Source organism: Pyrus communis, chromosome 9 (genome assembly GCF_041283825.1).
Source record: "Pyrus communis isolate YQ-2024b chromosome 9, ASM4128382v1, whole genome shotgun sequence".
Classification (NCBI taxonomy): Eukaryota; Viridiplantae; Streptophyta; class Magnoliopsida; order Rosales; family Rosaceae; genus Pyrus; species Pyrus communis.
Genome location: NC_142573.1, coordinates 14,162,050 through 14,176,113, shown reverse-complemented (window position 1 = coordinate 14,176,113; position 14,064 = coordinate 14,162,050). Strand labels below are relative to the sequence as shown.

Genomic DNA, 14,064 nt, shown 5'->3' with positions numbered 1-14,064 from the left:
ACTTTTAGATTCAAATTCATTCACTTTTTATACACTATCACATTTTATGGCTTCGTCACCTTCCAGGTGTCGGCCAGCACAGCTCGATTTAGGGTCCAAGTGGACTTTCTGGATTGGGGTGTGTCACAGAGTTACTGAAAGTAGCTGATTTGGATATCTGTCTTATAGTTGTGAACGCCGAGGCATCCCATCCCGCCCATGACTTGGATATCTATCCTATATTCGCAAAACAAATCTACTTGAATCAACTTGTGTATAATTTATGGTGGATTTTCGCTTGACTGATTTTTCGTTTGACTTCTTTTCTTGTTGCAATGCATGTGTGTGACAAGCCTTAGAGATTCAAAACAAACCGCTGCCCTATTTGCCGACAACCAATTGAGAGACGTTTGACGATAAAGGTCAACAATGGCCCTGATGAATCTGATGAATGGATGTGCTCTACAAAGGAAGGTGAAAGCGCTTTTGAGAAAAAGACTTGAAGACTTGAAGAGGATAAATAATTTTGAGATATACACGTTAAAACTGATTTGAGGTGTATTTAGAATTTTTTTTTTTTAATTTTTCCAAATCCTATAAGGTCAAACTTGTCATTACATATTAGATGTACAAGTCATTTAATATTAAATTTTTAATGTGGGGTGTATTCAACACTATGTGGGGTGCTAATAAAAAAAACCTTTAAAATTACCAAACTACTTTTTTTCTTCACCTTCTGTAGATAAACTTATTAAGAACTCGTTATTAATGGGTCCTTAATGTGTGATCTGATAACGACACGATTAGTTAATGTGTTCACCCAAAACGTGCTTATTTCTGTATTGTATCCGGTTAACAGATCATGCAAAACATTGTCAGGTTTACTGAATATTTTAATATTTTTTAGTATATTGGGACGCTTTCACTAATTATGTATTGTTTAAATTGATTAAACTAATATTATTTATTTAAATATAATTTTTGGAATAATTTTTTTAAGAAGAAATACATTAAAAGTATCGACCTTTGGAGACGACATCACTAAAATATAATGTTTGTTTCATTTACAAAACTAACTTTTTATGATTTTTTACGAGAAATATTATTAACATTTCAAAAATTTCATTTTACACTTCTCACAAGTGTATTTTTTTTTTCAAATATAAAAAGTTTGAAGTGTATATTGAGATTTTTGAAGTGTCAATAATAATTCTCTTTTTTAATAATAAATTCTAACTACTAGTTGACCTAAGCTGTCATTTGAATTGTCCTATGAACAAGTTAATCTTGCGGGAGTCAAAAGCTGAAGTGTGTGATAATTGGTGGGCTGCGCCACACCTGATAACAACAACCCTGCCGCTCCTTCATTGTTTTGCACAAGAGGTTTTTCAGTGTGCCGGAAACGCGACCCGTTACATATTGTGTCATAAAGCAAGTGATTGAATTTTTTTTTTCAAATATCCAACCATTTGTATTATGACATGTAGCGAATCGGGCATATTCTCAAAGCACTAAATAATTTCTCCCTTTGTACGTGATAGGCACTTGAACATTATTAGCCCGACTTTTATAGAGGCTACAAAATGGCAAGCTCTTTAGCCCTTTGGCCTCTAAATCTCTTTTTGGAGATTCTTTTTGTCCCTCTATTGTACCCATGCTGCTCAATTGGACACTACATTGAAGATGGCCTAACATTTTATGCTTCTGTCATTTATAATTATGGTCTACTGATATTTCTTTTCAGTGAGATGTCTTACGTTCGATCTCACAGATGATGCATAACTAATTTATTTATGAAATTCTACCGTCGGATTTCACTATTTAAATTTCATATTTCATAGTTGTTACGACTCGTCTTAATTTTTGGCATAAATTTTTTTTTTTTCAAAATTTGCAAAAGAATGAAAATGCTCCAATTGGGCTAAGCTCAGTTCTATGTGGAATTTTAAACTCCAAAATATCGAGTATTATGAATGTTTTAATTGTTAAATTTTTATTTAAACATTCAAAACACCCCAAAATTTTTAAACTATTGAAATCTGTGGTTTGATTTGAAGTCACATCAATCATTTGAAAGACTTACATAGACTAGTCTAGACACAGCATATTTAACTTTTTCCTAACATTGTATAGGTTCAGATGGCATTGAACCAGTCTTCATTTAACCGATGACAGACCCAGATTTTCTCGTTTAAAACGAAAAACACCAAAACTTCTTCTTACCTTCCAAAACTGCAAACATATAAGTAGAAGGAAAAAAAATAAAATAAAATAAAATAAAATAAAATAAAAGGGAACGTTCCGGATTTTTGCACATTCTTTGGTTATACAAGTCTCATCGTGACTTTGTAGATAGCTTCTTTGTTACCTTCCAAAACTGCAAATACATAAGAGATCACAAAATGCTGCCATCACCTTTGTGGAACATTCCTACCGATGATCTCAAAGTCACTTTGTAAATGAACAATGTTATGCATATGCTACGTTAGTAGTACGAATAAACTAGTATTCGAACTATAGGTTCAATACTTGAATTGTCTCACCATATCAATAATGCTTTTATCTGTTTAAAAATGTGAACTTGAGGTGTCATTCGCCATTAATTTGTTATGTTAATTTGCTCGCACTTTAGAAAAATTATTGTGCACTCAATTTAAACGGTATTTTATTTCAATTATTTATTTATTTCAATTACAAGAAATATTTTACACTAATTTACACTTATTGTACATATATGATTACTATTTTCAGAGCCTAATAACACTTCATATTATTTTTTTAAGGATTTATATAATAATTTACAGTTGAAAATGACCATTTTACAGTGGTAATAACAATAGAAATAATATTGCGTCATGATAATTTTTGTCTTTATTTTCTCAGGCATGTAACGTTGGTGGCCGGGTGTCATAAATTAGCAAACCTCATTTGACTATAGTTTGGATGAAGAGTACAGTGGAGCCCACATAATTCTTCAAAAGAAATTGGAGAAAGTGGGTATGGCCGACGCCAATCACATTCGAATACTTGTTCAATGCAATCTATTATATGAATAGACATATAATATTCTGCCCTAGGCATCTAAAAATATATTATTCTGACTTTAATGGTTGTTTGAGAAATTGAGAATTTTCTTCCCTTTGTGCACGTATAAATACCCTCGAAACTTCTCAAGGAAATGAATCTCTCAGTTTTTGCAAAGGTTAGAGAGAGAGAGAGAAGATAGAGGAGATTTTGATTTGGAGTGGGAACTTGGGAAATTTAGAGAAAAGCAATCATAAATTTCTCCACCCAACACATTTCCATATTTCCACAAAGTATAGATTTTTGTTTTGAAAGAAAAGGATATAGATTTAACATCCATTACCCTTGTCATTCAACAAACTCAACAAATAAGTAAGTCCTTTTAGTTCTCCATACCTCGTTTGGCTGCCAAGAAAATTTCACAAAACATCGAAGCGTTGATACAATATTCTAAATTCAGTTTATTTTCAGGAGGTAAACCGAAATGGAGGGAACAGAGAAACCGAAAGGTTCAGAACCACATCATCAAAAGCGCCATAGCCGCAGCGGAAGCATAAGCAGGAGCCTGAGCAGGGCAAGTTGGCGCATGGAAGAAGTATTTGGGACTGCCACGCACTCGAGAAGAAGCAGCCAAGCGGACGAAGACGAAGAAGCTCTGACATGGGCTGCCATTGAGAAACTGCCCACGTATGATCGGCTAAGAACAAGCATCATCAAGTCCCTTGGGGAAACTGAGCATCAAGGAGCACATAAGCAAGTAGACGTTCTACAGCTCGACATGGACGACCGTCAGAATTTCATTCAAAGGGTTTTCAAGGTTGCAGAGGAAGATAATGAGACGTTCCTGAAAAAGTTCAGAAGTAGACTTGATAAGTAAGTCCTTGTTTTTTATCTTTCATGGTTCGGTTAAATTTCTTTTAAATAAGGAAAACAATATTCACACCCTTTATATTTCTCACGTTTATTTCTTACATTTAAATTGAATAAATCAAAGAACATTCACATATATAAATTATTTTAGAAAATTAAAAGTATGTGTAAGGTGAAAAAGTATGTGAATTTTTTTTTTTTTTTTTTTTTTTTTTTTTTTTATGTTTTTGCAATAATCAAGAATAGAACGTGACTTTGACATTAGTAGATGTGGGTGGTACTAATAATGTTTTGGAGTCATTCATGATTTCCTCCAATAGAATTAAGTTAAAAATGCAATAAATAATGCAAAGAGTAAATTTAGTACATATAACATTATTAATGCTAGAGAAAAAATTTAAACTAAATTTTGTATATCTATGATGTAGTTGTTAATAATTAAATTATTATTTAAATATTAATTAACGTGCTTATTTCTTTTTTATGACACATTATTTAATTTGAAAATATGGTCTACCTAGAATTTACTCTTAGTTGAATCAAACTTGTTTTAATTAGTTACAAGGTTGCTTTCGTGCATAATTTACCATTGATCGCTGTCGTTGTCATTTCTTTCATCCTGGCTAGTGGACAAATGAAACGTTAAGATGTAGCTTGAGTCGCTTTCTTGGTTAGCATAGTAGCAGGCCTGTGATGCAAGCAGGGTAATAGTTAATTGTGTTGTGAGGTCTATATCCCAATAGTATATGGTTTGGTAACTTTATTATTTGTTTTTTATTCGGTGATATATATTTCATCATGCACATGCGAAGAACCTTGTGATTTGGTCTTTATTTTCGATGCAATTTATAAAATATGGTCTTTCTAACATACCCTTTGTTAAATCATTTTACCGTACTTTCTTTTAATATGGTATTGAAATATCATTTAAGATTGTGTATCTTTCCTTAATTTCTTAAGTGACGAACGAATTGGGTCAATAAAACAACTTCCCGGCAGCTCCTTTATTGTTAAGGGAATCTAATTGGTGAACATAGTAAAACATTGCATGAAAAGGAACATGTTAATTAATAAATCTAATTAAGCTCTAACTAATTAATTAAAATTTTCATGTGTTGTCATTGATTGCAGCGTTGGGATCAAACTTCCCACAGTGGAAGTAAGGTACGAGCATTTGACAATTGAAGCTGATTGCCATGTTGGAACAAGAGCTCTTCCCACCCTCCCAAATGTTGCTCGGAACATCGCAGAATCATCTCTTGGCTTAATTGGGATTAAGTTGACTAAGCAAACAAAACTAACAATTCTCAAAGATGTCTCTGGCATTATTAAACCTTCAAGGTAACTAAGCATTAGATTTATGATTTATTTAAGTTACCATTCTATGTGATCTGATAAGTTAATTGATATTTTTATTCGATAGATTAAAAAATATTTTTTCTGTTGATTAATTCTAAGTTTTTGATGTAGCCTTTTTGTTGTTTTTCTGTAGGATGGCCCTTTTATTAGGTCCTCCATCCTCGGGGAAGACTTCCCTTTTGCTGGCTTTAGCTGGGAAGTTGGATTCAAGCTTGAAGGTCAGTGACATGTGGCTTTGACTTGATCAACAATCACTTGACTAAGGGGTTTTAATTCCGATAAGAAACGGGATGTCATAGATTACGTCCAGAAAAATTAGAAAAAGAAAAAAAATAAAAAAAAGCTAACTTCAGCCTGCTTTTTTGACAAAGCATCAATTTACTTTTTCTCGTAGGTAGCCATTTGACTTGTCGTTCAAATATTGTTTTTGTAAAACTTATTTGACTTTTCAACTGGAATAAAATCTTAAAAAAAAAGATGAAGAATAAATTATATAACTCATCATTTATGAGATTTAAACTAAAATTTTTAACTTACAAGCAAAAGGTAATAACATTGAAAATTTAAATATTTAAATGAAGAAAATGTTGCTTGTAGTATATTAATCTCAATTTTCTTTTATAATTATAATTATTACTATAATACTTTTCTGGTTCTGGTTAAATTATGTGGAACAGGTTAAAGGAGAGATAACTTACAATGGTCACCGGCTGAACGAGTTTGTGCCACGGAAGACATCTGCATACATTAGCCAAAATGATCTTCATGTTGGAAATATGACGGTCAAAGAAACACTAGATTTTTCAGCAAGGTGCCAAGGGGTTGGGACACGATATGGTATTTTATTAATCCATCTCATCAAATTGAGACTCTCGTATTCATATTGAATCCTTATTTTAATTAAGGAAAATTAATAAAAATAGATTGAAAATTTTGAATTTTAACGATAAGGACAAAATAAAGGAGAAACTAAACAGTACCATGATTTACTTTTTAATGTAAAAATGTGATTTTTTGTTAAAATAAACAATACCGAGAGTTTTTCGTTAAAGCTTCCTTTTAATTATTCAATGGTTCATATGTAGAACTTCTTACTGAGCTTGCTAGAAGAGAAAAGGCCGCTGGAATATATCCAGAGCCCGAAATAGACCTTTTCATGAAGGTAATATTTTATATTTACATATGTAATAATAAATATATCACACACAACCCCCTCGTATATGTTTAATTATATCTACATTTCTGGGTTTTTTTTTTTTTTTTTCAGGCTACTGCAATGGGAGGACTTGAAAACAGTCTCATTACTGATTATACTCTCAAAGTATGTAAATTTTGTTTTAAAAAAAAAGCTTGACCCTAAACTAAAATGGTCCATCTTATCTTAATCTGCAAATTTAAGAATTAATCAGTTATGGTTCATGTAGTTGTGTACATCTAAGCTACTTATTAATAAAATTCTCTTTGTCAATTAAAAGAATGTGGAAAGACGATTTAGTCTTCATCTATATATCATCACATCATGTCTCTCATTTTAAATTTAAAAATATAGAAATTTAAACTTCTCTCCAACTTCTCTTTCACATATTTTCCTAAAAACAATGAGTATACATATAAGAGCTCGATCGAGAAGAAGGCAGGCATTCATCGACAATGAGTATAAAAACAATGAGTACACATATTTTTCTACAATTTTTTAATGAAAGAATGATGAAGCATGATTTTTTATTGAATGGTACAGATTTTGGGGCTTGATATATGTAAGGACACAATTGTTGGAGATGAGATGCAGAGAGGGATATCTGGTGGCCAGAAAAAACGAGTAACCACAGGTCAATTCCCACCTTTTCTTGTCTTTCTGATTTTGTTTAGAATTTGGAGCACATTTTATTCATCATTCTCAAGTTGTGGTATTGCTCATCATCTTATTTATTATCATTTGATGAGTTTAAATTTTAAGATTTATCCACTACACATATCTGGAGATTTAAACTCATCTAATGATGATAAATAAAGTGGAGCATTATCACCACATGAAGGCGGTGAGTAAATGTATTCTCAATAGGGTCGTGATCATATGATCTCATGTTGTACACCAAAGATAGTTGTGGGTGTTGTCACACTTCGAATTTTCTTTGCAAAGTCATCAATACCGTAAGAACTGGAATTTTAATGCACTTTGAAAAGAAATGTCTTTACAGTATTCAACTGGATTTTTCAATACTGTTTGATAAGCAATAACTAAATTTTAGATGAATAATAGTATAACAAATACCTTTTAAATAATTTTATACGAGTCATTCTAAATCGTAAGCTAATTGCTATATTCTTGTATTTTTTTTATTAAAAGAAAAAAAAAAAAAAAAAAAAAAAAAAAAAAAAAAAAAGCAAAAAATGCTATACTGTATATGACCCTCAAATGTGTAAATGTTAAATTGTATACATTACCTTGTACATGTATAATGTGTTGAGAAAGTAAATTATTACGGTCAATTACAGGTGAGATGATTGTTGGACCTACTAAAACATTGTTCATGGATGAGATTTCAACGGGTCTCGATAGCTCCACGACGTTCCAAATCGTGAAGTGTCTACAACAAATTGTACACATCACTGAGGCTACGATCTTGATGTCTTTACTCCAACCTGCTCCTGAGACATTTGATCTTTTTGATGATATCATCCTTTTATCAGAAGGCCAAATCGTCTACCAGGGACCACGTGAGCACATATTAGAGTTCTTTGAGACATGTGGATTTCGATGCCCTGAGAGAAAGGGAACTGCCGATTTCTTGCAAGAGGTAAAATCACGATCAAGTCTCACATTAATTTAATAGGTGGTGACACATCTTATTAAAAATTAGGAGCAAGTGACATATTGCTTAAGACTCTCTTATGAGAAAATCTTCCCTACCACCAGTTGCACACATTTACCTGTTTGTCTCTATTTATCTCTTATCACGTGACTAGTCATGATATATAAATGTATATAACTAGTTTGACTGTACCTTAAGTTTTCTCCCAACTTCTAGCCCAAACCAAGGGGTTGTAGCGTTTAAAAGCATTTGTCACTGCACCTGAAGTCTGGAGTTCAGACTTCCAGCCACACGCTAGTATTGCTTATATAAAAACTTATAGTCCAAGAAATTGTAATAAGCCTTTTTTTTTTTTTTTTGGTGAACAATTGTAATAAGCCTTTGCTAATCCAATTTCATATTGTTATAAACCTTTACATCCCATAACTACTGTCTAACCTTTTCAGGTTACCTCAAGAAAAGACCAGGAGCAGTATTGGGCGGACAGAAGGACTCCATACAGATATGTATCGGTCACAGAATTTGCAAACCGGTTCAAGCGTTTCCATGTGGGCATGAGGATAGCGGATGAGCTCTCAATCCCATTCGACAAGGCTCAAAGCCACAAAGCAGCTCTTGTATTCAAAACATATTCAATGCCCAAAATGCAGCTTCTCAAAGCATGTTTTGACAAAGAATGGCTGCTCATGCAGAGGAACTCATTTATTTACATTTTCAAGACTGTCCAAATTATAATAGGGGCAATCATAACGGCGACAGTGTTTTTGAGGACCGAAATGGACACTAGAAATGAAAATGATGGAGCACTCTATGTTGGTGCACTTATATATTGCCTAATCATTAACATGTTTAATGGGTTTGCTGAGCTCTCATTGACCATTGCAAGACTTCCTGTGTTTTACAAGCATAGAGACCTTCTTTTCCACCCTGCTTGGACTTTCACTCTCCCATCTGTCCTGCTTGGGATTCCTATATCCATCATAGAATCTACTGTTTTCATAGGCATAACATACTACACCATTGGATTTGCACCTGAAGCTAGCAGGTACCACATTTGTCTCTGCTTAATTTCATTTCTATATATTTTGTTCGTAAATTAGTTTTCCATCATTGAATAACATAGTTTTTTCATCAACCAAATGTTTTATTGAATTTTATGTTGGTCCTTTCGTCGTTGGGTAAACTATTTAGTTTTCCATCATTGAATAACATAGTTTTTTAATCAACCAAATGTTTTATTGAGTTTTTATGTTGGTCCTTTCATCGTTAGGTAAACTATTTAATGTAGTTTTGAATAGATACGTAGGCACAAAATCTTATTACTTTGATTAGGTACAATATTATAAACACACGTGTAGGTAAGTTAATAAAATTGCAAATTACTCTTTGATTAGGTACAAAATCTTATTACTTTGAAAAATTTCTTGTCCTTGAGATACTAAGCAGCTGTCAAAATATTTGCAGGTTTTTCAAGCAACTATTGTTGATATTTCTGATGCAACAAATGGCATCTGCGCTATTTAGGCTTATTGCTGGAGTTAGCAGGACCATGATCATATCCAACACTGGCGGGACTCTCACTCTTCTAATTCTTTTCTTGCTTGGAGGTTTCATAATTCCAAGAGGTTAGTTTGAGTTGCAAATTTAATTTTAAAAAAATAGTAAAAAAAATAGCACAAAGGGACCAAATTAGTATTTCATGGAATATTCAAGGAGTTACTTCATTTGTGACAGGTGAAATTCCAAACTGGTGGACGTGGGCATACTGGGTTTCACCTTTGACATATGGCTTCAATGCTATCTCTGTAAATGAAATGTATGCTCCGAGGTGGATGAACAAACTGGTATGATAAACTTAAGCTCTTCCTTGCACACGTCATTCATGAGCTACATTTGTTTAACTTAACAAAAAGGCTAAGCTTCTGCATCGAACTTCCTTGTGCTGCAGGCTTTAGATAATGTTACCAGGGTGGGTGAGACAGTGCTTAATAACTTTGATGTTTACCACAACAAAAACTGGTTTTGGATTGGTTCTGGCGCTCTTCTGGGGTTTATTGTTCTCTTCAACTCCCTTTATACGGTCTCCCTTATGTACCTAAGTCGTAAGAGTCAATATTCCTTTTTATGTCTACATGGAACTTCTTTCATTTGTACTTTTAAAGTTACAGTTTTTCATGGTTTTGTTTTAATAAATTAGCTCCTGGAAAGCCACAAGCCATCATATCTGAAGAGGCGGCAAATGAAATGGAGCTAGACCAAGAAGAATCAAAGGACGAGCCAAGACTGAGAAGACCCCCATCCAAGAATGTTTCATTGCCTCGATCATTATCTTCTACTGATGGAAACAATACAAGTAAGAAACAGAAAAATATTGTCAAGTGTAATGTGAGCATATTGTTATCCGAGTTTCTTACTGAATTAAACTTTTCTGTAGGAGAAATGGAAGTCCGACGAATGAGCAGTCGATCCAGCTCTAGTGGACTAGATAGAAATGCTGATTCATCTCTCGAAGTCTCCGGTGGCGTTGCCCCCAAGAGAGGAATGGTTCTACCTTTCACTCCTCTTGCAATGTCCTTCGACAGTGTTAATTATTTCGTGGACATGCCCACTGTAATATTTCTTTTTCTGTATTTCACTCTTTGTTTATCTGAAACATTATCTTGTAGTCCAACTTCACTACTTAATTAGCTAACTTAGTTCACTATAACAGGAAATGAAGGAGGAAGGAGTAGCAGAGGACAGGCTACAACTACTTCGTGAAGTAACTGGTGCATTTAGGCCTGGGGTCTTGACTGCCCTAATGGGGGTAAGTGGGGCTGGGAAGACAACTTTGATGGATGTCTTAGCAGGAAGAAAGACCGGAGGTTACATTGAAGGTGACATTAGAATTTCCGGGTACCCTAAGAAGCAAGAAACCTTTGCAAGAATTTCTGGTTACTGTGAACAAACTGATATCCACTCACCCCAAGTCACTATCAAAGAATCGTTGGTTTACTCAGCTTTCCTTAGACTCCCTAAAGAAGTCAGCAACGAGGAAAAGATGGTAAAACCATGACTTGCACTGCTTCTCTGAACAAAGCATAGTACAATTATTTAAATGCTGAACTGCATATACTATATATGTTTGCAGATTTTTGTAGATCAAGTGATGGAACTGGTTGAGCTGGACAATCTTAAAGATGCCTTAGTAGGGCTTCCCGGAGTTTCAGGGCTGTCAACAGAACAAAGAAAGAGGTTAACGATTGCAGTTGAGCTTGTTGCCAATCCCTCAATCATTTTCATGGATGAACCAACATCAGGTCTTGATGCAAGGGCAGCTGCCATCGTTATGAGGACTGTTAGAAATACAGTGGACACTGGGAGAACAGTTGTTTGCACAATTCATCAGCCTAGCATAGATATCTTTGAGGCATTCGATGAGCTGCTACTGATGAAGAGAGGAGGACAAGTTATCTACTTAGGACCACTGGGCCGCAATTCTCACAAGATTGTTGAATATTTTGAGGTATTTTATCTGCGTGCAACTTTTTTCGTATTTTAATTTTGCACAGAGAAATAATCAAAGGCATTGTCATCCAAGTGTATACTTACCAACTTAATTCCAGGCGGTTCCTGGCGTGCCAAAAATCAAAGAGAAGTACAATCCGGCTACATGGATGCTTGAGGCGAGCTCAACGTCAATTGAGGTCCGGCTTGGAATGGACTTTGCTCAATACTACAAATCATCTGCCTTGTATCAGTAAGTAGAAAAAAATTGTAAATAATACTATTTTGTTGCAGTGTTCGGAATTGGCTGGTTTTTGGAAAATATAAAACTTATGTTCCAATATTTATGACCAGGAGAAACAAAGCTTTAGTAAATGAGTTGAGCACACCACCAGGAGGAGCAAACGACCTCTATTTTCCCACTCAGTTTTCTCAGTCGTCATGGAAGCAATTCCAGTCTTGCCTCTGGAAGCAGTGGTGGACATATTGGAGAAGTCCTGATTATAACCTTGTCAGAAATGTGTGTGCTTATCTCAAAGCTTAACTATTTCAAACTTCAACTAGTACTCATTATTTTGACTATAAAAGTTTTCGTTCAAGAGTTTCCATACACCAATTTTTGCTAATTACATATTTCTCCTTATCCAGGGAAAGCAGTTCTAATTTGACCATGGTTATCGGGGCTATGTACGCTGCTGTCTTTTTCGTCGGATTTGATAACTGCACAACGGTGCAACCCATTGTTGCCATTGAAAGAACAGTTTTTTATCGAGAAAGAGCTGCTGGGATGTACTCTGCATTACCTTATGCACTGGCACAGGTGAAGGGAGAATAAATACTTATGTTAACTCACATTTTGCACATATATAGTATTGATCCTAGTTTCATATACAACACTATTATAAATCGATATTTGTTGCTATAGAAAAAATTGTCATCTGACTGACGCAAATAAACCATTTGTATGACATGCAGGTCATTATTGAAATACCATATGTGTTTATTCAGACCACGTATTATACACTGATAGTGTATGCTATGGTGAGCTTCCAATGGGAAGTAGGAAAATTCTTCTGGTTCTTCTTTATCAACTTCTTCTCCTTCCTTTACTTCACATACTACGGCATGATGACCGTTTCCATCACACCGAACCACCAAGTAGCAGCCATATTCGCCGCAGCTTTCTATTCAGTCTTCAATCTCTTCTCTGGTTTCTTCATTCCAAGACCAGTAAGTACTAGTATTCTTCTTCCCACAAGCATATACTTCAATTTAAATTGGATTATAATGATACTGTGATTGATTGGTCTAAATTGATCGACAAAATCACAGCAATCATTTTCCAACTGATTAAAATCTAACGGTTGAGTGTTCTGAATAAAGTTTGCATCTCAACTATCGGATTTTGATTTAACAGTTGGTGATTCGATTTTCGTCCCCAGTGCTGATGAAGTGACTAAAACTCGTTATAAAAGTATGTTAACACGAATTCTTTATCTTTTGAATTTTCAGAAAATACCCAAATGGTGGATTTGGTACTACTGGATATGTCCCGTGGCATGGACAGTGTATGGATTGATTGTGACACAGTATGGTGACATTGAGAAGACCATTAAAGCACCTGGGTATACATCTGACCCAACTGTGAAATGGTACCTAGAAGACCGTTACGGATTTAAATCAGATTTCAAGGGACCAGTGGCTGGAGTTCTAGTTGGATTCGGAGTCTTCTTCGCCTTCATGTTTGCTTTCTGCATTCGGAAACTCAACTTCCAAGTTCGATAGAGGAATTCTTTGTATACCTTATATCTGTTATTATATGTATGTGTGTGTTTGTGTTATAGAAAGTGAGATACGTAAATATATGTAATATTGTAACAAGAAGAATAAAGGAGGCCTTTCCTTAAACATGAATTGCTCCCTTGAGAAAGTAATTGTGATCGCTAGGGTTATTTTTGTTGCAGATGATGAGTTTAGTTGACGTCTCTTACGGATTGTATCTGAAAGGAAAATCATGCATATTTCCCTGAAGGATGAGTTAGGTAACATGGAAAAAGCTATTACAAGGACAAAACTAATAAAGCGGAAAGATCGATTGCACACAAGTGACATTGGAATCGAATCACGCTGCTAGAATATATATTTATACTCGTAACTTGGTAAGTCAGAATTCGGACTTTACCCTGGATTTTCATGTTCTCGCTCTCTCACACAGAGTAGCTTTCATGTTCTTCTTACTTTGTGGCTTGTTATGACCCAAATCTAACCCTTACTCAACCTGCAAGTATCACAGTAACAATGGAGGAAGAGGAAGGAAGGAGAGAAGAGAGCTGAGCTCCACTTGTTTTTGTAATACTACATTTATTTCAAAATGACCATTGGCAAAAATCACACCCAATGTGTGTGCATATACAGCCTATACATCACTTGCCAGTTGGAAGCCAAAACTACTTAACTAATTACTCCCCATTAACTAATTAGTCCCTGATTGTGATTGAGCTAATCATAGATCATAACATTACCCCTCGCTCAA

General features: G+C 34.5%; 1 protein-coding gene across 2 annotated transcripts; it reads left to right on the top strand.

The window, feature by feature from the left end:
• Positions 1–3,159: 3,159 nt before the first annotated feature.
• On the top strand, positions 3,160–13,494 carry LOC137739963 (ABC transporter G family member 36). Of its 2 annotated transcripts, XM_088699545.1 has the most exons (22): positions 3,160–3,375; positions 3,475–3,876; positions 5,005–5,214; positions 5,366–5,450; positions 5,910–6,069; positions 6,318–6,394; positions 6,500–6,553; positions 6,971–7,061; positions 7,729–8,030; positions 8,492–9,090; positions 9,510–9,670; positions 9,780–9,889; positions 9,994–10,147; positions 10,243–10,398; positions 10,480–10,655; positions 10,756–11,088; positions 11,176–11,550; positions 11,651–11,784; positions 11,886–12,055; positions 12,134–12,351; positions 12,507–12,761; positions 13,044–13,494. In XM_088699545.1, the coding sequence occupies exons 2-22, from the start codon at positions 3,488–3,490 to the stop codon at positions 13,314–13,316; spliced, it is 4,482 nt and encodes a 1,493-aa protein (XP_088555671.1). In that variant the 5' UTR covers positions 3,160–3,375; positions 3,475–3,487; the 3' UTR covers positions 13,317–13,494. The 2 variants fall into 2 exon arrangements, with proteins under 2 accessions (XP_088555671.1, XP_088555672.1); XM_088699546.1 differs by lacking the exons at positions 11,886–12,055; positions 12,134–12,351; positions 12,507–12,761; positions 13,044–13,494 and having other exon boundaries at positions 11,651–11,788.
• The last annotated feature ends 570 nt before the right edge of the window (positions 13,495–14,064 follow it).

What these genes read in the sequence shown, in the direction of transcription:
- LOC137739963 (XM_088699545.1), top strand. Translation starts at nt 3,488, where the DNA reads ATGGAGGGAACAGAGAAACCGAAAGGTTCAGAACCACATCATCAAAAG. An exon ending in GAAAAAACGAGTAACCACAG is followed by an intron (nt 7,062 to 7,728) that starts GTCAATTCCCAC and finishes GGTCAATTACAG; the next exon opens with GTGAGATGATTGTTGGACCT. An exon ending in TACTGATGGAAACAATACAA is followed by an intron (nt 10,399 to 10,479) that starts GTAAGAAACAGA and finishes ACTTTTCTGTAG; the next exon opens with GAGAAATGGAAGTCCGACGA.